Below are 24,851 nucleotides of genomic sequence, written 5' to 3'. Positions count from 1 at the left end.
CATCCTATCCTCCTTTCTGTCCTCCTCAAGGCTGGAACATTTCTGCATTCCCAGTGATGCCCCAAAGATTTAGCTATACCCATCCACAAAAGAAACTGAACAATCTCTTCTGACAATGCATGATAATGGTATATGAGCTACAATCAATTCATGAGCTGCCATCTAGGCAGCTTTAGTGGCTTAGATTCTGATAAATAATGCTTTCTTTCCAAAGTGTGCCATCAAAATAGAAGATCCTAGTACTCACCAACATCTGGCATGCAGTTGCTTTTTCCTCAAGGCCTGCAGTCTTAATACCAAAACTCTGCTGGTCTCCTAGATTGACAAATTCCCAGCCATCATCATCACTCATGTTCTCCATATCTTGTGCTAATGGGGGAAAAAACCCTTTAGAAATACTGTGTCATTCTTTACAAAGGAAGTTTAGAATAAGTGTCAGAACTTACTGTCTAGGAGTGCCACTTCAGGTTTAATTGATGCCGTTTTCATTAGGGGGCCCATAACAACAGGAAGGTATTGCTGGAATTCTTTTCCAAGTATCTTGCACATTCTAGCCCATGCAGAAATCATGTAGGATATCTGTAAATTAACAGTTTTTATTCACTCCCTTTACTTTCAGGAATACTGACAAAGTTGACACTGCCTGAATGCAAAAAGTGAAATTAAACCCACTTTAATGGTGACACTTACTCAGGCTGTACACTGAAGTCTTACTAGGAATCAACTTCTACCACAAGTAGCTTTACAACATTACTTTGTGCCTATGTACAGCTCTGAACATACAGCTGATGTGATCTTTTTAACACTTTAAGATAACCAGTATTATCCTCATATTACAGATGGGAGGAGGGACAGACAGCAGCTTCCCTAAGCTCATTCTAGTGATTTCATGATGAGTGAGACCATGAGTGATTTCATGGTGAGACCAAAACCAATACTTCCTCATTTGTAGCTCAGTCATTAAGCTATGTTCATCTCAACCACAGTTCATCACAAAAGACTGCTTTTTTATCTTATTCTTTGAATGGATTTTGAGTACTATACTTAATGTATAGAAGTACCTAGGAGTAGACATGCACACATTTGTTGGACAAAGCACGTACTTATTTGAACATCCCCACAGGAAATAGATTTTCTGTTTATTTACGTTATCCCGAGGTATGTGGCTATAAAATGTAAACTCCAGCAAGAGGACACGTAAAAACTCCAACAACTAATAAAGACTTGTAACTTAGTCATCCAATACGGGTTGTGTATGGAACTGGAGAAAGATCTTCAGTTCACCATCTATTATAGTTTATTTGATATTTGAACTAGTGATAGAACTATCCTTACCCTCCTCCATTATAGCTATTTCCGGTAAAAATGCAGCCATCTGGAATAATACAGATTATATACAACACACACACACTAAAATGTTGAATTTTAGTTCTTCATTAGTTGAAAAAATCACTTCCTGACAGTAACTCATTCTCTGCAAATCCTAGTCAAAGTCTGTACCCTCACAAACATTTTGGTAAAGGTACAGGTTTGCCGTCTAAATAATCAACACATTGATAATTTGTATATGATACTCTAGTAACCAAGAGATGGCAATGGATGTTTTCATCTTGGAAATACTAGAAGTTTCCAACATACCTGAGGATCATCATCTTCCAATTCATTGAAGTCTGTTTGTGTTTTCAGCAGCAGCTGCATCACATCTGAGGCATCTTGCATGAACTAGAAAAAGAACACAAGCAATCAAATTACAGTATATAACATGTTCCACATTTTTTCATCTTCATTATTGACATTTCTGGTAGTGTTGCTTATAAATGCATTAAAATTATTAGATGTTCTGTAGCAAAAGCTAAAAAAAGAAAAAGTAATGGTTTTCAAAGGAATGATGCAGTGCAGTGAAAAACATTCAAGTTTCACCAACTGTAACAGAACTGAAGTATATTAAGTCCCTGCTATCCTATATGGTTACAAAACAAATTCAAATACAATAGAATTGTAGAGCCAGGAGGAATCAGAGTTGCATAACCTCAGCTATCTCAACAAAAGCAGCATTAATGGAGCACTCTATAAACTGAAGATAATTGTTTCTTGTAAAAGATCAAAAAAGATAGGAAAGTACCACACAAGCAATACATTCAAGAACACCAGCTAGTACGTACTGTATGCAAAAGGAAGAGTCTCTTTTACTTGTGTAGGCTGCCTATCTGTAAAATGAAGAAAAAGTCTATAAAACCAACCCACTTCCAGAGGTATAAAGCCTCCATTTGGTAGGGTCTCACAGCACATGAGCCTGTGTAAATTATTAAATATTTTGTAACTGATTTAAAGGACTAGTTAGAAGAACAAGACTACTGAGGATTTGGGGTTTGCCTCTTCACAATGTGATACATGAAATACAGCCAGTTAGGATATAAAATTGAACATGACAAATATGAACTTGCTCAGTGTTGTGCTTGTTTTATGTGGGATAGTAGTATGGAGTTACTTTGCAAGTAGACAAAGTACAGTAAATTTAGAAGTGGGTCCCAGTTCAGAAAGTCTGAGAACCTCTGAGATATATGTTGGGGGCGGGGGGGGGGGGAGAGTGCAGAGTCAAGTTGGTGTAGTGGTTAAGAGCAGCAGGAATTTGGAGAAACGGATTTGATTCCCCACTCCTCCCCTTGACGCTAGGTTGCTAACCTTGAGTCAGTCACAGCTTTCTGGAGCTTGCTCAACCCCATCCACCTCACAGGGTGATTGTTTTGGAGATAATAATAGTGTACTTTGTAAACCACTGAGTGGGTGTTAAGTTTTCCTGAAGGGTGGTATATAAATCGAAGTATGTATCTACATCATCATCATCTTATTATTATCAGGTGAGAATGCCCAGTTGCTTAGCCTTTGAGATACAGAATCATATATACGGGTGATTTAATTGTTGATTTTTTTACCCATGCTAGTGGCGAAGCAATATTATAAGGTGGTTTGGAATTTTAACAACAAAATACTGATATGCTGTAGAACTTTCCTTGATTCATTCTTGACATATTAAGTCCTTGAATATTGAAGAAATGGCAGTTACAGATATCTTCCACTGGAAAAAAGGACAAAACCATACAAAAAACCTAATCTGCAAGGCAACCTTCATCATTACAACATGGATAGGGGAGTCTGTTATGATGTAATCTGAATATGGAGTAGATTCTGAATATCTTACTGCAGTCGTTCCCAATCATTTTGGTTCCCAATCACTTTGGGCTAGTCACAGCTCTCTGGTGCTCTCTCAGCACCACCCACCTCACAGGGTGTTTTGTTGTGGGGCTAATGATGACATACTTTGCTATGAGTGGGCATTAAGTTGTCCTGAAGGGCGGTATATAAATCGAATGTTGTTGTTATTATGGTGATCCACAAGTCCAAATTTACTTTGTATGGTAACCCATCCAGGGCTGTTCCAAGAGATTGAGAAGGTACTGGGGAGGGGGGAGCACTGAGTTGAGGAGATGCAGGAAGATGTCAGCAAAGAGGTGGGGAGCAAATGGCTCAGTACCGTATATCTCCCACACCAGGCAGAGGGCAGTGAACCACTGCAGGGGGCTTGGCAAGAGGTTGGGTTGCTAAAGAAGCAGCACAAGACAGAGCCTGCAATCACACAGTTCTCTCGCTTTTCTATGCACTGAACAGTTCCCACCTACTCTCCAGGCTTCCCCTCCCCTTCCAGCTGCTATTGTAAAGTTACTAGCTGCCAGACCACTTTTTTCCCCTCATTAGTGTAGCAAAAGGAGAAGATGAGGACAATGTGAGAAGCTGGAAAGGAAAAAGAGGTGAGAAAGAGAAGGGTGCAAAGGGCAGAAGCCGCCATTAAGGATGATTGACTTGCAACCCACTTTCAGAGGCTTTGTGACCCACTTCTGGGTTGTGACCCATAGGTTGGGAAACACTGGATAATTTGTTAAATATATTGGCTTTGCTTTGAATCAAGATGTATGATAATTTTTCATCTTCCTTTTTTTGTATATTTTGTAAAAATAGACGTTAACAAAGAGAAATCTGTTTTATAATTTATGATGCATTAAAAAACCTGGAATTCATGAAGAAAATCTGGATCAGCATTACTACGGATATTTCCATATGTAGTACAGAACAATATCTGAAGACCTCAGAAAAACCAAACACAGCTGATAAAATGAGTGGTTTTCAGTTTTTATACAAGTAATCAGAGTGAATGTAATGGAAAGTTTGTCCCTTCTTCCATGTGGTTTTAAGCTCGTGATTCTTCCACCGCAACAAAACATTTCTACTTCTAAATTAAGACAGCCCTGGAAGAAAAACTTTTAGTTATCAAGTCAAAGACAGCCAACAATCAAATTTAAACTTACTTTCTCTTTACCTACAGCCAGACCAATCAAGCTGATACATTCTATGGTTTTTCCTCTTAAGAGTCTAAGTTCCTTCTGCACAGCATTTTCCACAATGTGCTTAAGAGAAGGCATAAATAAATCATAGTATGGAACAAACTTTTCTTCTGCTGTATCAGCAACAGATGCGATGGATGTAACAACTTGCTCCAAAACCAGTTTAGTGCCTTTTTCTATCAGCTGTGGAGGGAAAAACATACACAAGTTTAAAACTTGTTTGAATATCAAGAATAAAGTAGTTTAGAATTGCTGCTTAAATGTATCATTTATGATGCCTTAAAAACTTGGAACTCATGGGGAAAGTTTGTATTCACATTATTAAGACCATTTTAGTATGTAGTAGAGAACAACATCTAAAGACTACAGGAAAAAACTGTATAAATTGGTGAACACAAATATTTTTATGCACTACTAATAAAAACTAGCACTGCATTCACCCTCTGCCAATTAAGAGCCTTACCTCCTGGATTTTTAATACCATAGTGGAATGCAGATGCTTCACTAAGTTATCTAGATAAGGAATTAGTAGTGATTTTGGACAATCTTCAGTGAAGTTGATCAGAGCAGCAGCTGCATGAGCCTGAACACGTTGGTTGCCTTGATCTTCCATGGTCTGCAGAAGAGCTGCAATTACCTACAACAGAGACAGCTACCATGAAAAAATGTTCCAAAACGATCAGAGACTAAATATGTTGCATATCTATGTTCTGCTTGCCTTCTCGTGGAATTTTTTCTGGAAGCCTGGTGCAAAGTCTGTAGCCATCTGACCGATTGCATTACAAGCTGCATATCTCACTCGTGGGTGCTGAAATATATAGCTTTAATTAGTAAATTCATTAAAAACCATCAATTACAGATTAGAGGGAAGTTAAATGTTTTAAACTTACAGGATCTTGAAGGAAAAGCAAAACTAAATTGACTATTTCATTCAGAATCCCCTCCATCTGTTGATGACAGCCTTCACCAATAGCCGATAGAGCCATTAAGCCAGCGTGCCTGTACTTCCAGTCAGCTACATTGAAAGATATTAAATGGATACTATATTAGCCAGTAAACAACACTGAGAAACTAGCCAGTATTTTCACTTATTACATTAGACAGTCTACAAGGGCAAGGACTATCCTTTCCACCCTTTTCTTTCAAACCCTATATACCAAGGGAAATGTTCTCAGTGACATGGTGCTAAATTTTAAACTACAAACTAATTAAAACAATAATATTGACTTACAGTGATACAAAAAGCCTAGATGTATTACAAAGCAAGAAATATGTTAAGAGCTCTCAAGTCTACTTATATTTGATACTGGAATTTACTGCTTTATTCAATCTGACTAAAGCATACTGATCTAGAAAGCCAAACCTATGGTTCCTTTAAGAATGTGGGTCTGATTTTACTACATTTTAATGTACACATTTTAACAGTCCATGTATTCATTACTGGAAGTAACCATTTCAATTATGCACTTTTTGGAAATATGAGCCTATACAAAAGAGAAGGGTTCCACTTGAATCAAAATGGAACCAAACCACTGCCGTTTAATATTCAAAAGGGCAAAGAACATCTTTTAAGCTAACTCCTGAGGGAAAACCAGCAGGATCTAGAGGGCATCTGATTTTATTTATCTTTTAAAGCATTTTTAGCCTGCCTTCCTTCAAAACTGGAATCAAAGGAGGTTACAATGATAATATGAAATGAAAATATCATTAAAACCAGCAAACATATGTAATAAAAATAGGCGACAATGTAAAAAACCCTCTTGATTAATTCTACCGTGCCTAACTGGCAAAAACTCCTAATGGAAGCCTTCCTAATAACTTCATGAAGGCTATTCCATAAAATAGAAACCATCACTGAAAAAGTCTTACATCTAATAGCAATTATCCTAATGACCCTAAAGGCAGGGACAACCAATAGGTATTGATCTGGGATCAGGGCTTTCACAGATTGTGACTCAGAGAGACAGTCTGAGAGGTGTTAGGAGGACTCATCCCTACTTAAAGGATGATAGTTGAACTGGTCTGGTTAATCTAGATGGAAATGGGGTAGAACTTGACAATGAAATGGTGCCAGAAAATGACAGTCGTTTAAAGAGATCAAACTGCTGTAGAGGGAAATGTGCATTCTAACAGGCCTTGGAGAATGATCCAGTTTACTGTTAGAAGTGTTTTTAGGCAAATACTAGATGGCTCTGAGCAAAGATAGGAGAGTGGAATGCTTGGTGTTAAAACAGAACAGATGGGATCGGGGGGGGGGGATCAATGGTCCATTATCCCTGAATATTTTCTATACAGGAAGGACAGGAAATGATTGGTGGTGGAGTGGATTTATATATAGAGAGAAAGGAGTCCAATAAACAAAAAAAAATCTATGTTTCTCAGATGTCTTAAATCTTGGACAAGAAAAATGTATTGGCCAGAATGCCAGTGTAGTGCTCTGCACAGTCACATCCCTCTTCCAGAAGCAACATCCTTGTTCAGAGAAATGCACAGGGGGTAACTACTGCAGGAAGAGGTTCTCCACTGCATCCACCTCTCTAAATCCCAACCAGTGCTTGTGATCACTCAAATCCATCTCTGATAGCACATTTTCACTCATTACAACCACAGCATCAGAAACATTTCCATCAGTTACAAAGCTGGAGCAAATGTTACAAGTCCAGAATTAAATGACTTACGATTTTGAAGCATTTGCATAATATGCTCTTTTATCATAGGCAGAACAAGTTTCCCACCAAGACCACATGCCATTCTGTCCAGGGCACTTTCACCAGCAACAGCATTGCTAAAGTTAGTTTATTAATTAAAAAAAGAAGAAAAAACCTCAATGAGTCCAACGTTCTAGATAATACCCAGTAAGGACAATTAGTATTATTTATGCAAGCATGTTTCTCAGTGTTTTGTGCTTCAAAGAAAACTACATAGATGTTTAATCTATGTGATCTCTGAACATGAATAGCCACTAAAAACAGTTAAATATCCATTTGTACAGATCTGATCTTAAACTTGTTCCTTGATTGTGCTTCTCAAAACACTTGAACTTTGAGGTTGAATTAATAGACCACTCACTGCATTTCTGGCCCTGTACAACTATAACCATAAGGTTATAGGAAGCTGGAATTTTAAGTCACAATTACTTCTCTAATCCAATAGAAAACTTAATCACATCCCAGGATATAATTTCTTTACTATGTTATTCATTTTTGGGTTTTTGCATGCAGAATTTTAAAAAATATTTACTAAGTAATTACCAAAAGAACAAATATCTGCACTAAATATAGTGAAGGGCCTTCAGGAGACTGTAAATCATTAAGTTTAAATGGCTTTATCAATACATTTGAATGAACCTCCCCTTAAAAAAATATAACAATGTGGTACAAACTAGAACCATCTTTCAGATGTACACTTATCCTCTTTTATTCTTAATAAATTTCTATGAACCCAGTTAATAGTCTGGTGGCCAGCCCAACAGTACTATAACACAGGGTGAACCAGGAACTACCAGGAACTAGCCATATGAATATAAAGCTTGAACTAAAGTGAACCCTCAAGGAAGGTGAGGAACATTAAAATTTTCATCTTTGTAAAGCTATTTGTTTACCTATCAAAGTCATCATCTTCCAGCTCATCAGAATTTGCCCAATCTTCATCCTCTTCTAGGTCAACCATCATTGTTAACATCTGAGGAACTAAAAAAAAATACCAAAGTTATCTACAACTGATTGGATAGCAGTGATTCACAAGATTATTCAATCAGAAATAATCTTAAATACCAGTAGAATGATGGAAGTAACAGGACATTGCACATATTAAATCCTACCACAACATGGACTAACACGAGTTGCAAAACACTGTGACCAAATTATATGATTCAGAAGAACACAAACTGTTCCATGGTTTGTATGCAGAAGGCCCCTGGTTCACTCCTGGCATCTCTACCTAAAAAAAATTTCAGGGCTGCAGAACTAGGAAAGACCTTGAAAAGCCATTAGTGTACTGGGCTAAACAAATGAATAGTTTATGACAACATGATGCCTCTCATGTTACTCCTATGCACTAGCCTACCCCACTCTACAATGAGAATCACTGGCTTGGTATGACCCAAGTCTATAACAACGTACATGTAAAGGGAATGCAGGGACCATGCAGTTTTCAACCAATTACACCAAGAAAAATACTGAAGAATCCAAAGTCATTACAAAATCCAAATCTGCACAAATCTGGAAGTCTGACAGAAAATATGATTCACACAGTTCATCTTATATTATGGAGAAAAATAGGTGAAGATTAGCCCTAGCTTCCCATATAAAATTAAATTATCTATAACAAGCAGAGGAGTCACGGGGATTCACAGAGGGCATCTCATTTCCCCCCATATTTCTCTTCCCACACTATTTCCTCTTTCCCTTCCCTGACAGGTCCTCATAACAGTTTCCTTTCCCTGCTTCCTTTCCTCCTACCTTTTTCAGTCACTTCTCCCCACCACCACCTTTGATGTGCACGCAAACGCACACACAGACTCTCATTCTCTCTCTTCTGCAAACTTGGGGCATCTCTCAAGTTTGTAGAAAAGTTTCCCCCATCTGCCCAGACCCCTACATGTAGATATTTTGATATATACTCTAGGTCCTGATAAAGAATCAGATACAATGATAAACAGCAATATTTAGCGTATATAGGAATTCAGGGCACTCAAAACACTTTGCACACATTAACTCAAAAAGCTTTAAAAAACCTTTAACAAAGGTCAGTATTATTCTTGTATAGCAGATAGAGGGCTGATAGGATGCACAAAGATGCTTAATAAATTCTTGGCAGATAAAACTGAATAGGGAACTTCCAGATTCAGCCTCTATGCTAGTTCTCATACTATCAGGAGCCTGGAGCAGAGGCATCTAAGGCTAGTGTTTGACAAAAAACATAGTTAGGGACAAGTAAAAAATGGTTGAAAATCTATTACTAAGTAGATACTATGAAAATAAAAATAGTTCAAGTTAGCCAATGAACTATAAAATATTAGAAGGCTGCAGAGTGTCTGGGTATCTGGCTAGCTCTGAAAACATAGGAAACTGTTCATACTAATAGTTTTATGGTCCTAGAGCTGGATTTCAGCCATAGGTGGCAAGAAGGGGAGACGGTGGAAATCTTGGGAAAATTCTGGCCCCTCCCTTATTTTCAGTTCTAAAAAGTAAGTCAGTTTAGGAAAAACACGTAGACATTCTTTTACCTAAGTAAACCTACTCCCAGCATTCAAAACTCTGTCTAACCAGCAAGTGAAACAGCAATGGCAGAATTGACTGGAAATGGCATATTAATTTCATTTCAATTAAAAATACAAATTTTATTTAAATGAAATATTGAATTATAACTGGGGCAACAAGTAGCCTACAGCTTGCCTTGATATTTTAGCTTACTAGTTATATATAATGTTGATGAGGCATATGTAAAAATTACTCATCTCATAATTGGGAATACTTTGTGAGTTTGCACACTTCTTTCTACCCTCCTCCACATGGGTTTCATACTTCCTTCCCTGCATTGACTATGGTTAATGTTGTATTTGCATCAAAGTTACATTAACTGTGGCTAGCAAGTTTTCAAGCTAATGACAGGACATGTACTTGCTGCAGAAATAACCAAGGTTGAGAAAACAGGAACTATTACATCAGCAATGTTTTATACTATCCATTGAATCAAGTTAGAAAGGAACTCTAAGTGTTCTATTATTCAGCTTTAAAAGATATAAACTTATTCTTATCATATTCAACATACCAATCCTAGTTTATTTTATTTTCAAATATTCAACATTTATATTTCATACATTTTTTAAAAAAATACAAATTTACCTGGCTCATTAAGGTATTCAATAGTCATTATCACAACAATAGCCTTGTAAAAACACTGCATTCAGAAATAATCTAAACTGCTACATTTACATCAAACAAAAAAGGGCCCCTATTCTTGGCTTTATTTTACCCCTACAAAATTTTAGAAGAAGGGGTCTCTATACTCTTGAAGTACATATTTTAATCTCCCTCTCTACTACCAGTACTGGTCACTTTAGGCATCACAGCAACTTTCTGTAACTGTTGTAATATATTTCTTGTTCAGCATTGACAAGCAAGTTGTTTTCCTTTTTAATTGATTTATTCTTTACATGCAAAGCCAAGAAGAGTCTCGTTTTACCCAGTTGTTTTAACAAGAGATGGAGCTCTCTCTGTGGGGGAACTTAGCCTTTGGAATGCCTGCTCCCATGAACTTACTTTTGGGGGGCACCAGGCCAAACATTTTTAAACCTAGGCTTTTAAATAACGGATTCCATCTTTTTAAAGTCTTTTTCATCGTCTGCTTCTCCCGAGGACTCCTATGATTTTATGATGCTAAATGTTGTTTATGGCTTGTTTTTCCTTGTAATCTTCCTAATGCAGATCTCTGGAGAAGTGGCATATACATTTATTAAAGAGATAATACAAAATACATACATGTTTGTGCATGGAAACAGACACTGGTATATGTATCCCCAGGAGCTTGAGAAATGGTGTGCAGCTCTTTCCCTGATCCAAAAGTTATGGGTGCAAACTTTTTTTTCTAAACATGAAATCCCGTTTGGCTCTTTGAGAGCCAACGTGACACAAGTGTTGGTCCAAGTCTTCACTCTGCCCTGGAAGCTTTCTGGGTGACCTTGGACTGGTCACACTCACAGCCTAACCTACCTCACAAGGTTGTTCTGAGGATAAAATGGAGAAGGGGAAAATCCTGTAAGCCACTTTGAGTTCCCATGGAGAGAAAAGATAGGTATAAATCAAGTAAATAAATAAATTTGAAAGCAGTGAGATTTATTCATGTCAATCCCCCCCTTTGCTAATCACCAAGACTGTAATCATATTAAAATAACTCCACATGAACAGTAGTGGATCAAGACATCATTTTTAGTTACTTTATAGCCCTGACAAGGATGTCTAGAACTTTTAATTTTTTATACTTCATAGTTAAAGTGATTAAAGAGTTCACTTACTAGCTTGTGCAACAATGTTGATATGTCTTCTCAGCATAGCAGCAGCAGTCTCAGATAATGTAACTATTACTTCAAGGGCCAGCTGACGTTGCATATTACTGAGACTGGTGTCTGCACACAACTGAAACAGAGAAATAGTTTAGAACATTAAGACTAGACCAGACATCTAAAAAATCAAAACCTCAAGTGAGAAAGAGAGAAGTAAACTTACTTATTTCAAGAAAGCACTTTTGTAATTAGTGGGAATGGAAACTATACCACTGTGTATTGTATGTATTATTTGTTTGTATGCATTATCCCACTTCTACTTTGTTTTCATACTCATGTAATATCATTTTCTGCACTGTTTATCATATCATGCATGTCTAAAACTTTCTGCTTTGTTTCAGACTGCTGTAATCCTAGTCCTATGACAATGCTCATTAGATGTCTCATCCCAGTCATTGCATTGATTTATACTATGTAATCTGCCTGGCATCTCAATGAGGAAGGCGAAAAATAAATATAGTAATAATAAGAGATCAAACTTACCTTCAAGCTTAGCTGTAATGTAGCTTCTAAGTGTGGACGCAAGTACTTTGGAACCGTATCTGCAATTTCTACAAGGGACTTTAGGACTGAATCATCATTTTGATAACAAGATTCATTTACTGCCTGTAAGAGATTTCAGGTGAAATCTTAGCATCTATAAGCATATTCAAATTCATAGTACACAGTATGAAAACACTCCTCAATATTACAGACATTCTCAGCTGGCCTATGATATGAGGATCCCAATAGGCTAGAGAATTCAAATGCTGAAAAATATTGAAACCTATGCTTTTCTGACTAGTAATTTCAGGAGGCCATTCAACTGTGCCCATTTCTCTTCTTTAGGCTCCTCACTTTCCTCCCAATGATGCCTCATCAGAGAGGTTAGGGATCTGAGAGCACCATACTGGGCTGAAAGTTTCTCCTTCCTCAGCTCTAGTACACAAAAGCCTTGCTCCATAACCACATCATGGTTTTTTGTGTACAGTCATGGTTAGCCCCAAATTGCAGCCTACCACTGTGGTTTGCAAACAGAGCTCCTTCTACAGAAAGAGCTCAAGATATCAAGAATAAAGCAATGCATTGTAGCGTGTAATACTGTGCACAATGCAGTTGGCTGTGTACTAAAGGTTGGGTTTGTTTTGCATTCAGGGGGCAAACTGACAGGTGCTGGAGAGCCTCCAGTTCAAGACAAGTCAGTCCAAGGGACAATAGTGTAAACACTCAGGGTAACACAACAGAAACTGGAAGTGAGAGTAGGATGGCAAAGGAGTGTTGTGTGTGAAAAAAAAGGCCTGAGGGAGCACAGGGTTGTTAGCAAAGAAAACACATTACAGGTGTCTCTATGCCAATGCTAGAAGCCTCCAAGCCAAGATGGGGAAGCTGGACTGCTTGGTGCTGATAATTTAGATATAGTGGCTGTTTCAGAAACATGGTGGAATGGGAAAAATCAATGGGATATGGTCATCCCTGGGTATTAGCGCAACAGGTAGGAGAGGGAGGACATGTTGCATTGTATATCAAAGAAGGAAGAGAGTCAAATACATTAGAAAACATTATGGTAATGGACTTCAACATAAGCAGTATGGGTGAAAATATCAGGCATTAAGGGTTATTTAAAAGTGGGGATGTCCTATAGTCCACCAGATCAAATCCTTGGGGCTGATTTTGAAGTTGAGAAACAAAAGAAGTGACTAAAGAAGATAATATTGTGATAATGGGTGACTTCAACTACCCTCACATTGACTGGGTAAACACATGCTTGAGTCATGCTGTAGATACGAGATTCTTAGGCATCATAAATGACTGTGAGCTGGAACAGCTGGTCACAGATTCAGAACAGAGATCAAGACCTTGTGAGAGATGTAGCTATTGTTGCACCACAATACTATTGGAAAGTCAATGGAAAGATACTCCTAAAGTTCAAAAGAGGGAATTTTATGAAAATGAGAATAGTTAAAAGAGAGTTGAAAGGGAAACATAAGAGAGTCATATACTTAAAGGACACTTGGAAGCTACTTAAAACCACACTAACTGAAGCCCAGGTAGAATACATTCTCCAGCTTAGAAAACATACTGCCAAGGTTAAGAGAATGCCTGCATGGTTAATGATCCTAGTCAAGGAAGTCATAAAAAGCAAAAAGGCTACTTTTAAAAAGTGGAAGGTCTGTCCCAATGAAGTGAACAGAAGGGAGCACAGGGTTTTGACAAGGTTCCTCACCAAAGACTCCTGGGTAAGCTTAATAGTCATAAGATAAGAGGAAGGGTTCTCTGATGGATTAAAAATTAGTTAAATGACAGGAAGCAAAGAATAGGAATAAATGGACTGTTCTCAAAATGCACGAAAGCAAGCAGTGGGGTCCCACCAGGATTGGTATTGGGACAGGTGATCTCCACAAATTGGTTAAGTGGGCAATTGTGTTACAAATGAAGTTCAATGTAGGCAAGCGTAAGGTGATGCACATAGGAACAAAAAAGTCCAACTTCAAGTATATGCCACTGATGATTATTCTAGAAATTCATATTGATTTGTACAGTAGCAACACACCAAGCATTTCAAACATTAATGCTGAAACTAGGGGAAGTGACATACTTGAAATGTCATTCTAGAAAGTTCTTACCTGCAATATACCAGGCAGCAAGTCTGCAAAATGTTTAAGAAGTGGAAGATTTTGATCATTAGCAAGAACAAATGCAGCCGCAGCCCTAGCAGACAGTGTCCTGATCTAGAAGAAAGAAAATATCAAATATGTTACCTTAACACAATGTTTCTCACTTTTCCTAGGGTGGGATTACACAGTTCTGTTGTGTGCACTCGTCCCCAAACAACAATAAACATAAGCATGCAAAGCCCATGATACTGTTGCAGCACTAAAAACAATGACATTAAATGAATACCCCACACAAACATAAAGAGAGAAAGCAGCTCTTCTTGAGCTGTCTTCCTTCTGCTTCAAGTTGCAATGGGGTACTATTCCCCTCTTCACACAAATCTAAAGTGAAGGTTCTCCAACAGGAGCATTTAACCCATTTAACTTTCAGCTGGTTTGGACAGGAAAACAGTACTCTCTGGGGAAGTTTATACACACACCACATCCCAGCTATGAAAGCCCAAATGGGGAGTTCATCCTCACTATTTGAAACTTACAAACATGTATCAATCTGATATGAGGAATACATGTTCATATCAGGCATTTTCTTTTACAAAATGAAAATAAAGATTTAATATTATACAAGGATTTCTTTTGCAAACATATATGGACTTATTTTCAAAGAAAACAAAACAGGTTTCAGATTACCGTTGGATTCTCCTGATCCTGCATACACTGAACCAACATCCGTTTGATGACCTCCAAATAGTGCTGCTGTTGATTTCCAAAAATACCAGGAAAATTCCTTAAGAGGCAGTTAAAGAACATGTAAATTTATGTATCCTTCAAACCATGCTGAGCAATCACAGAAAAATTGAAGCAAATGTGCCTCATGTGTTTACAAAACATTTCAGGGTATTATTCTTTAAAAAATGGTTTTTAAGCTTTCTTTTTATATTTAATATATTTATATTTACTTGGTCAGCCTCAAAACCACTGTGAGTTAGAGGATTATGTGGTATGAAGTACACACAGGACCTGATAGAGCTCACAACTGACCCTATGTGAATACAAGTATGGCCTAGAACTTATGCAAGCCACCCTTAACGCTGTTTGTCCACTATTACTCTTCTTTTCAATTTTGGAACTTGAAATAAGCTTTCTAAAGTACGCTGGAACACAGGATTCTCTTTTGAATCAAGTTTGAAAGCCACTATTTCGCGACAGTTTAGAAAACCCCATTACTTTAAAAATTGCATCTTTTATTGCTAAATGCACTTAGAATGCACTTGTTTGACAGTATACCAGAAGATATGCAGAGCAGCTTCACGCAGTCCCACATTTTGAGAGCTGACTGAGTCAAATAAGAACTTCAGACCTTCTGGCCACTGGTTATTACCATCCTCATCTAGAAAAGAGAGATTTTGAACAATATAATGATTCCTTAACCAATCCAACTTATAGTACTTAGACAAACAAGACCACTGCAATAACTTGGTGTTAAAAGTGATGGAAGGGAGAAAAATGTCTTAAAGGTAAAAACTGTTGCATTTGTATAGAAATTCCTTGTAGGTTCTGAGGACTTTGAGGAAAAGAAACAAGTTTTCCTTCTGGCTGGCAATGACACCCCCCCCCCCCATTAATACAGAAATCTTTTCAAAATCTCCGCAACGCAGAGAGAATCTGCAGCTGTTGCCGCTTCTACATTAGTATTTCAATGGTTCTTCCATATTGTGGGGAAAGCTACAGTATAACTTGCTATAGAAGGTAAGAGCATGAAGTACTAGAAGATACAACAGTTGCATACTCTCTCACTAATGTGAAGCAGTTTTTAAAAAGAAACAGATACCAACTCAGGGTGAAGACCTGCCTACCTTATTTCAGACAGGGTAACTCTATCCACACAAAGAGATTTGTACAAAGATATCCTACCCACTGAAGAGAACACAAAAGCCTGCATATGCACACCATAGAATGCACCCAGAACTCTAGACTGAGGCACTCCTCCTCATCTAGGCAACAAATACTAACAGTTTCTCTAAAAAATATAAATGTTCATTTCATTTTTTAGCTGTGCTTTAGTCTCCACAGCCAGTTAGTTGAACCCCAGCAAGGAAAAGACTTCAAAAACATCAGAATTAAGAAGTAAAGGGAGAATATTATCCAAGATCTTCAAAAGGAAGTTTGGCTTTGTGTTCATTCTTTGGGGGTAAAGAACTACCTAGAGGACAGAGCAAGTCCTTTTCTGTAGTTGCAAGTACACTGTGGAACAATTCTAAAAGTGAGCTGCTTTGCCACCTCCTTCCTCATCTCTCTCCTTGCCAATGAAAATAATTCTACTGAGTAAAGTTTACTAAGCAGGTGATATAGCCACTGTTTCTGGATCTCAGTTAACACTGTCAGCAGTTTATCAATGAAAATTATTGTTTTTAAAATGTTAGTTTTCTTGATTAGCTTTTCTTGCACATATTTAACATAGTGCATTAAATACCTCCAGACAGAACAGCTGAGAAGTGCAAATTAAAAACCTTTACCTATTAGATTCCTGGCAAGTTCAGCTACAATATCACAAATTTTTCTCCTCATACTAGACTGTGTTTCCATTTGAATAATCAAGAGCAGTTCACTTTTGATGGCAACCTGAACCTCTGGGGGTAGAGCTGGATAAACTTCTTCAAAAGAAGCAGACAAAAGTCTCCGTAGAAGGACAGCAGCCATTTGTCTAGCCTATTAAGAGAGAGAGGTTAGAAAGAATGTTTGCTGTGGAAGAGAATTCAAATACATACTCCACTTCATTTCTTTGTAATTTTTTCCCTACATAGTTATATACAAAAACCAAGCAGTTGAGCCAAAGCACTAACTGTGCCACACCTATTTTTGGCATCTTTAGTCATCTTGCTATTTTCCCCCAACCGTTTCACTCTACAGTTGGTATAAGAACTATACAAGGCAACTGACTTTACAGTAGAAGAACTGTAGGCCTAGAAGCATTTGTTAGGGAGCTTAACTAAAATAATACAAAGGGTTTTTAAAAATAATTCAGGATTATGTATGTTGAAACATCACTTGTTAACAGTTTTAAATCTTTCCTCATATTAATATGAATAGCATACAGATGAGTTACACATTAATCTATGGGAGAGGAAGTGTGCTATATGGCAGAGACTATCTAGCAGGCACAGAATTTGTTCATATGATCTAAGCTTAAAAGTGCAACCTCCAAACTAGAACAAATTGACTAACAATGAAATCCTAAACAGAGTTAATCCAGTCTAAGCAGAGTAACTCTGTTTAGGATTTCACTGTAAGCACTAATCCCCTGGAAAAGAATAAATGGAAATATATCACTTACAGCTACAGCAATATGAATTATCAGTTATTTTAGCTCAGATACCAACTAGAGTGTTCTGACTAGAGCACAGTTAAGCACAATTAAATTTTTGGTGCTTCCAAGGGAATTAGCATGAGGCCTTTGAATGCTGGCTGTATGCTAAATTTTTAAAAATACTGCAGTGGGTGATAGGGAGAAGGCTAATATGCAATTCTGCTAAATGACCAGCCAAATTACAGAGGTCTAGTACTCCACACACGGGGAAAGTAAAGATAATTGAGCCATCGCCTCATTGTGCTGCAAAGGCAACTATCCATGAAGGTACATAGGGATGGACACATTCTTTCAACAGCAGCAGCTGTCATCTGACAGAAATGAAAAATGACAGCATCACCTCCATAAATGTCAAAATGATCACAGGTACATTAAAGAATTGATTTTTAACTGTGCATAATATGCCAACATGTGTGACTTAGTCTACAGAACACTTGAAGTTAACAAGATGCAATTTTCTACGCTTCAACAACATTTAGTGATTTCCTCAGGGAAAATTATGACTTAAGAGACAATCAACAAAAGAAAAGGTTTGACTAGTAAACTTCTCCTAAGAAGTACAATAAGAAGGCAATTTCAAGCCACTATGAAACAAAAGTGCACATCAGTTACTGTAGAGTGCTTCACATCAGCAATTCCTATGGCTATCCAATGCTGAATGTTCAACTTTCACAAGTTTAGAGATCAGTTATTTTGCTATTTATCAGAAGAACCGAAAATGAAGAAGCCTGATGAAGATAAGATGGCTCTGATCAGATGCAATAAAACCACAGTTCAGCATTATGTGCATGAGCCTTGGGCTTATGTACCCCTTCCTCCCCTTATGTGTTGCCTATTCTTTTTCCTCCCTGCTTCATAGCACATTGCAGTTTGCCACTGCACGTGAACTAGGAAAACTGTGGTTTGCCTGGAAATTGGAACTGGAAAACCTGCAAGCAGATCATGCTTTCCCCAGTATTGATATGCCAACAAACTGTTTTTATGCAAAGTAGAGCATGTGAGCTTAAACCTCATTCTCATACTGCCTAGCCATGCTTTAGCATTACATCTGAATGGAGCCAGTGCATGCCATTGAGAAGCAGCTCCCCGATAACTTGTTCTCTAGGACACTGATCTTCACCTGTTGGATTAGTGCCCATAACTAGGTCATGCCCTGACTGACATAAGATGGATCACATCAGCAGCACTATGACAACATATACATATACACTTAAGAACTGAGTCCCATTTTGTATATTTGAACTAAAGCTGGTTCCTGGGTCTGAAAAGGTTGAAGACTACTGCTCTAGTAAACTAGCTATACATTCCCTCTCATGTGTGAATTTATGACACTGCAATACAAAACTATTCTATGATTCTGGCATTGTCTTCTTCCTTATAATGATTTATTATAAGTTTCTTGAAAAGCAATACCTCTTCAGCAACAGTAGCATTTCTGACAGCTTGTAAAAGGAATGTAATCTTAGATTGACCTGGTATGTTCTCATATGTTTCCTACAAAGAAAGAGATCAGAATTCGATTAGCATTAAAAAAATAAGATGAAGTAACAAGATTGAACCACTTCCATGCACTCTAAATAGAGGGGCTATAAATTTGCTAGAAAGCATGAGACCTTTATATGCTACACTTTTGTTATAATAAAATAAGTTCTGTACCTCACAAGATAAATGGTAACTTTGCAACATCAAATGTCAAATTGCCAACACCCTATTGTAAAGAAAAAGCAACTTACAAAATCACACCTAAAAGGTCTTTAAAATCTGTGAAGCAAGAAGTGAAACCACCATTGATTTTCTTCTACATCAGATAGTTAATGAAAGTTCTGAATTGTTATGCCACCCACCCCCAAATTTTAAACAAATCGCTTATAAACATGCAGATGTGTAGCAATTCACACAAAACCACACCCATTTTTATCTCTTGGTTAAGTTTAAATCAAGTTTCTGATTCAGAAGCAATTCTAAACAAAACTTGACAGCTAGCTTCATCTTTTAGAAGAAAGCAGTACCCTATTACCACTCATAAAACAAAGGTTCTCAAACTTTTTGCAGCAAAGCACAATTCTAAACGTGTTTATAATTTTAGTATTCAGAAATATACAGCGCAAGTGAGCAATGGGACTTATTTCATTTGTTATGCAGAGGTAAATCCAAATTGGCCATCAACACTCCTCTCCCTACTGATCTTGTTCTATTCCCTCTCTTCTGGTCTTGTGATCCACCTGCAAGAGTCATGACCCATTTTTGGGTCCTGCACCACAGTCAGAGAGCTGCTGCTGTAACAGAATCATTACAGTATTCTTAACTTGGGGAAGAATCAGTCTACAAAGCCCAAATATTGTATCTTACTCTATTGTATTATACTATCCTTTCAAATCTTTTGGGGCAAGTGGCATTCACTACTACATCTTGATTATCCCCAAGGAAAAGTCTCTCATTTCCACTTATCCTTTCACACTAGAGTGACTGAGAAATGGGATCATATTTACAATATTACAGGGATCAGAAATAGACAGGGAAAGACAATTTCTGTAATTTCCCAGTTCCACTAAACAATAAGTTAGACACCCCACTCCTCTAGGAGACTCAAATATCCTCAAAATCAAAAACATTTCAAGTTGCTATAGACACCTATTGCATAGGTTACTAGATCCAATAATCAACGATCAGCACCTCAACTGTGATATGGTTGTTACACTTCACTTCTCCCTCTCTGCAACAAGACCTACCATCAGGGCAGGAAAGGGAAAACAAGGAGCATACTGCAAGGCAATTGATCAAGGCTGCAATCCTAAGGACACTGTGAGCAAGCCCCATTGTTCTGCATGGGAATTATCCAAGTTGACCTGTTTAGGATTGCTCCCTGTCAAGGCTTGGCAACTCAGCAGATACACCAGCTCTGCCCTTTCTGACCTTGGACAGTGAAAAGATCTGCAGCCCTCACAGACCAAAGACAAGAGACATCTAATTGCTAGCATTCATGCGAACAAAATGAGATAAAAACCAAAATGAGAATTAGAATCCAGGTGTGATGCTCCTTCAGACCAATGCTGCACTGCACATTTCCCAATCTTATTTTTTTACATAAGCCACCCTGAAGATAAAATCATAGATAAAGTACAAATTAATTAACCAAAACTAATAGAATCGAGAGAATGTGAAATAAGTATGTTTGACAAAGAACCGTTAATGCAATCGTTAATGCAGTGAGAAAACTTTCAAAATGGAAAACCAAGATATTAGTATGTGATAACAGCAAAATGTAACCAAAATCAAGTATTACATTTACCTATATAACTTAAACACTACTTAAAAAATGTGACCTTCTTTTATCATTTAGCAAACTTACGATAATGGAATATTTTTCATTCTTAGTGGTGTTTTCCAGATCTTCACCAATCTGGATTTTCTAGATTCCATTCTACTTAAAACAGCTCTCGTCAGGAAGGGCAATTTAACAGACTCTGTTCTTCTAGATTATCCTTCTAGATTATCCTTCACAAAGCCAATATCCTTTCTCCTGCTCTCAGCATCTAACATTCAGATGTATACTGCCTCTGAACATGAAGTTACTACACAGGTGATCAACAAAATATCCAAGCTACTTTAAGATACAGACTGACAGATGGGCAACATGTCTCCAATTCACTCTTTTATCTGCATGCAAGTGATTTTACACGCACAATATTTGTCAAATAGCTGCAGTTTTTTCCATAAAAGCCTTCTGCCACACTTGTTCTAAAGAAAAAAATATTCAAGCTTCTTATTTGCTGCTTTTCAGTGCATTGATTGTTTTGAAATGTATGATTCTGACTGTGAATATGGATTCTAGGGACTGTGTGAAGAAAAATAATCACTGTACTGCGTTATTACAGTACTAAGAACAGCATTTTTATACAATTGTTCATTATGAAAGAATGCACTGAACTCTGCTGACTGCTGAAGTGATGCAAATGATAAAAGCCCCAGCACAACCATCCAATGGAAAACACTGCCAAGTCAGACACTGGCAGTTATTTCAATGGAACACAGATTCCCCACTAGGTTTTACAATAAAGAATCTAAAGCACTCCTGCGAGTGGGAGGAAAGCATTATTTTAATTTACTAATTATAGAGCAATTCTGCAGTTCTGAGATTTAGCTGATAATGAGAAGTATACAATAGGGGGGGAATCTTCATTCAGTACTACATTAAATGGGGAAGACACGTCATAGTTTAGAAAGCATTGCATTAAGGAGGAAGAATTACTATCTCACAATTCAGAGACCAACTGAGAATCTCTCACAAATTTACAAAAAAAGAGAGCTGTATCATTCTAATTATACTGAACTGCAAGCGAGAGAAAAGAACATATGCACACTCTAATGACTTTAATCACATTGCAGTGCTTTTCATCCAGCAAATTATTTGAATTGCGGGGCCATTCATAACATTCATACTTCTTCATGTTTGCTTCCTGCCTTTACAAATTCAAACTGGGGTCCTGGGAGGAAAGGCTGCAATCAGAATAGCCGCTTCTCCAATGGCCTTAATACTTTCAAGTGTGGCACGGACAAAAAAACAGAGATAAACTTAAGTATCAAATACTTGTATTGTCGAAGGCTTTCACGGCCGGAGAACGATGGTTGTTGGGGGTTTTCCGGGCTGTATTGCCGTGGTCTTGGCATTGTAGTTCCTGACGTTTCGCCAGCAGCTGTGGCTGGCATCTTCAGAGGTGTAGCACCAAAAGACAGAGATCTCTCAGTCTGAGAGATCTCACTGAGAGATCTCTGTCTTTTGGTGCTACACCTCTGAAGATGCCAGCCACAGCTGCTGGCGAAACGTCAGGAACTACAATGCCAAGACCACGGCAATACAGCCCGGAAAACCCCCAACAACTATCAAATACTTGTTTTGGCTTGTGCTTCAGCACTGTATGTGTGTTACATGCCATCAAGTCATTTCTGACTTTTGGCAACCCTATGAATGAAAGACCTCCAAAACATCCTATCCTTAACAGCTTTGCTCAGATCTTGCAAACTGGAGGATGAGGCTTCCTTTATTAAGTCAAGCCATTTCATTTTCAGTCTTCTTCTTTTCCTACTGTCTTATACAGAGAGTCTTGTCTTCTCATGATGTGATCAAAGTATGATAGCTTCAGTTTTGTCATTTTGGCTTCTAGGGAGAATTCTGGCTTGAACTGACCTAGAACCCACTTACTATGCATCTGACGAAGAGAACTGTGATTCTCGAAAGCTTATGCTACAATAAAGCTGGTTAGTCTTAAAGGTGCTACTGGACTCTTTTTGATTTTGCTACTACAGACTAACACGGCTAACTCCTCTGCATCTAGAACCCACTTACTTGTCTTTCTGGCTCTTCTCTAGCACATTTCAGTTGAATCAATTACTATGCCAACAACTACAGCATAACAACCGCCACAGAACACAGCTCTTCATTGCTGCTGCCCCAGTCACAGGGCAGCATTTCCCAATCTGTAGGTCCTTACCGACAAGTGGATCATGAATTACTCCCGTGGAAGCAGATGCTAGAAATCTGCAGTAGTATCAATCTGTGCATATTCTACTCTTTTAAAGTGGGTCACCATAACCCAAAAAGTTGGAATCCACAGCTGGGGGGAACCCTAAGGGAGAGGCAGCACATTCCCAAGAGGGACAATACACCACATCTCAACACTGAACCACACCACCCAAGAGACGAGGGCTTTCCCTCTGCCATTTGGAAAACTTGATGATAGAGGACCTCAATGTGTGGGGACTGTGTCTGTCAATTTCCCAGACAGGAGTCACGGTTAGAGGGAGGGATAGGATTTTTTTTAAAAAGTGACCCCTACAGAAGGAAAGAAATAGCGCGCGAGAAGGGGAGGGGGTCAGGACAGGAGAAAGGGAAACCAGAAATGGGAAAGGCAGCGGGCTCGGGCGTGGGCTACATCCCTTGAAGAAGCCGGGAGAGAGGCAAGGGCGGGAGGGAGCGATTGGGCGGGGGAGGGGTCACGCGAGGGAATGGCTGAGGTAAGAAGCGGGGGGGGGGGAGGCCGAAAGGGAGACAGAATCAGAAGACGGAGCCGGCCGGGGCTTAGCGGGGAGGAAACTGCGGTTGGGAAGCGAGGCTCGGCCAACGGTTTTTAACGGCCGCTCGCTCCGCGATCCCGTCCAGAGCACGTGGGCCTCGCTTGGGCCCCACAGCACGCGCGGCAGAAGCCGCTGACAGGGCAAGGCCGGCTCTGGGCTGCGCGCGTGCCTCGAGGCTCCCGGGAACGGGGGGAAGGGGGGGAAACTGCGCGAGTCACCTCGGCCTGTTTGCGGACGGCGTTGTCCGGGCTGAGCAGGTTGCTGAGAAGAAGGTGGAACTGCTGCTGCTCCTGCTCCGCTGCCACCGCCATGGCTGCCGAAGCGAGGGAGGCCAGCCGGGCAGCGGGGAGAGGTGGGAGGAGGAGGAGGGCACTCCAGGCCGCGCGCCGACCCGACGGAGGCGGAGCTGCCACAGCCGCGCTCTTGGGAGGTTTCTCCCCGCCCTTCCTCCCGGTCGCCAGGCTGCGGCCTCGCATTGGCTGCGGGGGCAAAACGCGACCTCCCTCTGATTGGACGGCGCCCCGACCGCCTTTGTGATAGGGCAGAGAGGAAGCCATTGTGAAGTCATTTCTCTCCCTCCCCTCCAGGGCTGCCCGGTCTCTTTCTCAGGAATGGGAGGGGGCGGGGTTTTGCCGAGCGGAGCTGAGTGGCCATTGGCGGGAGGCACCTTTAGTCTGGGCGGGAAAACCGAGGGGGACGAAAGAAGGCGGGGGGAGAGAGGAGAAAAAGCGCGGGAGCTGGTGAGGGGACTCTCTTTTTTCGGAGCGGCTTAAAGAGAAAGAGCGGAGAGTCTTCTTTTAGTCTTTTAGTCCCAACCCTCAGCTGACTCAGGAGAAAGGGTCGTTCTCGCCCCCCTCTGCTCCGGCATATCGCTTCTTCGGAACGAAGGCCGTGTCTGCTGAATAAACTCTTCAGGTGAGGTAACATAAGGCGGGTGGGCTGAGAGTAATAAACCCAATTGCATAGCATGGGTTTTGCTTTTGAGTAAACTGGCTTAATGATTGCTCTTTCATTGATCTTGCCTTTTGGTTGGGGAAGGTGGGAGGTATTCTAATTCAGAACCGTTTGGGACCAAGAAGCAAGCTTGAAATAGTCGTTCTAGAAAAATTTGGTGGGAAATGTTTGTTTTTCGGTAGATTCTAGACTGCTTCTACATTTTTCAGTTTTTCGGCCAGAGTGAGGGTTTTAGTATGCATGCTCCCTTGGAATAAACAACGTTAAGTGTACAAAAAAACCGGGCAGGGGACCAAGATCAGATGGCTTAAGATTCTCTCTATGGGAGTAATCGGACACTGAAGAACACGTGTTGGAAGGGAAGGTGCAGTGTTAGCGGAGAAGGGTAGTTTTAAAAGCCAGCAAGC

At 39.3% G+C, this 24,851-nt stretch overlaps 1 protein-coding gene across 1 annotated transcript in view; it reads right to left on the bottom strand.

The window, feature by feature from the left end:
- The window catches only part of IPO5 (importin 5), a 53,587-nt gene extending 29,712 nt beyond the window's left edge, over positions 1 to 23,875 (bottom strand). Inside the window, exons 1-17 of the mRNA XM_054973585.1 lie at positions 23,709 to 23,875; positions 18,832 to 18,912; positions 16,568 to 16,760; positions 15,339 to 15,441; positions 14,742 to 14,838; positions 14,064 to 14,168; positions 11,944 to 12,066; positions 11,413 to 11,533; positions 7,999 to 8,086; positions 7,076 to 7,182; positions 5,288 to 5,412; positions 5,116 to 5,205; positions 4,861 to 5,034; positions 4,362 to 4,580; positions 1,639 to 1,722; positions 447 to 579; positions 248 to 369 (exon numbers count right to left, since the gene is read on the bottom strand). Of these exons, the coding sequence (XP_054829560.1) occupies positions 248 to 369; positions 447 to 579; positions 1,639 to 1,722; positions 4,362 to 4,580; positions 4,861 to 5,034; positions 5,116 to 5,205; positions 5,288 to 5,412; positions 7,076 to 7,182; positions 7,999 to 8,086; positions 11,413 to 11,533; positions 11,944 to 12,066; positions 14,064 to 14,168; positions 14,742 to 14,838; positions 15,339 to 15,441; positions 16,568 to 16,760; positions 18,832 to 18,912; positions 23,709 to 23,801 (2,058 nt within the window). The 5' untranslated portion in view covers positions 23,802 to 23,875. The remainder of the gene's footprint in view (positions 1 to 247; positions 370 to 446; positions 580 to 1,638; positions 1,723 to 4,361; positions 4,581 to 4,860; positions 5,035 to 5,115; positions 5,206 to 5,287; positions 5,413 to 7,075; positions 7,183 to 7,998; positions 8,087 to 11,412; positions 11,534 to 11,943; positions 12,067 to 14,063; positions 14,169 to 14,741; positions 14,839 to 15,338; positions 15,442 to 16,567; positions 16,761 to 18,831; positions 18,913 to 23,708) is intronic.
- Positions 23,876 to 24,851: the final 976 nt, after the last annotated feature.

Source organism: Eublepharis macularius, chromosome 3, assembly GCF_028583425.1.
Source record: "Eublepharis macularius isolate TG4126 chromosome 3, MPM_Emac_v1.0, whole genome shotgun sequence".
In the NCBI taxonomy this organism is placed as follows: Eukaryota; Metazoa; Chordata; class Lepidosauria; order Squamata; family Eublepharidae; genus Eublepharis; species Eublepharis macularius.
Note: the sequence above shows the minus strand (reverse complement) of the source record. Positions and strands in the feature narration are given on the sequence as shown.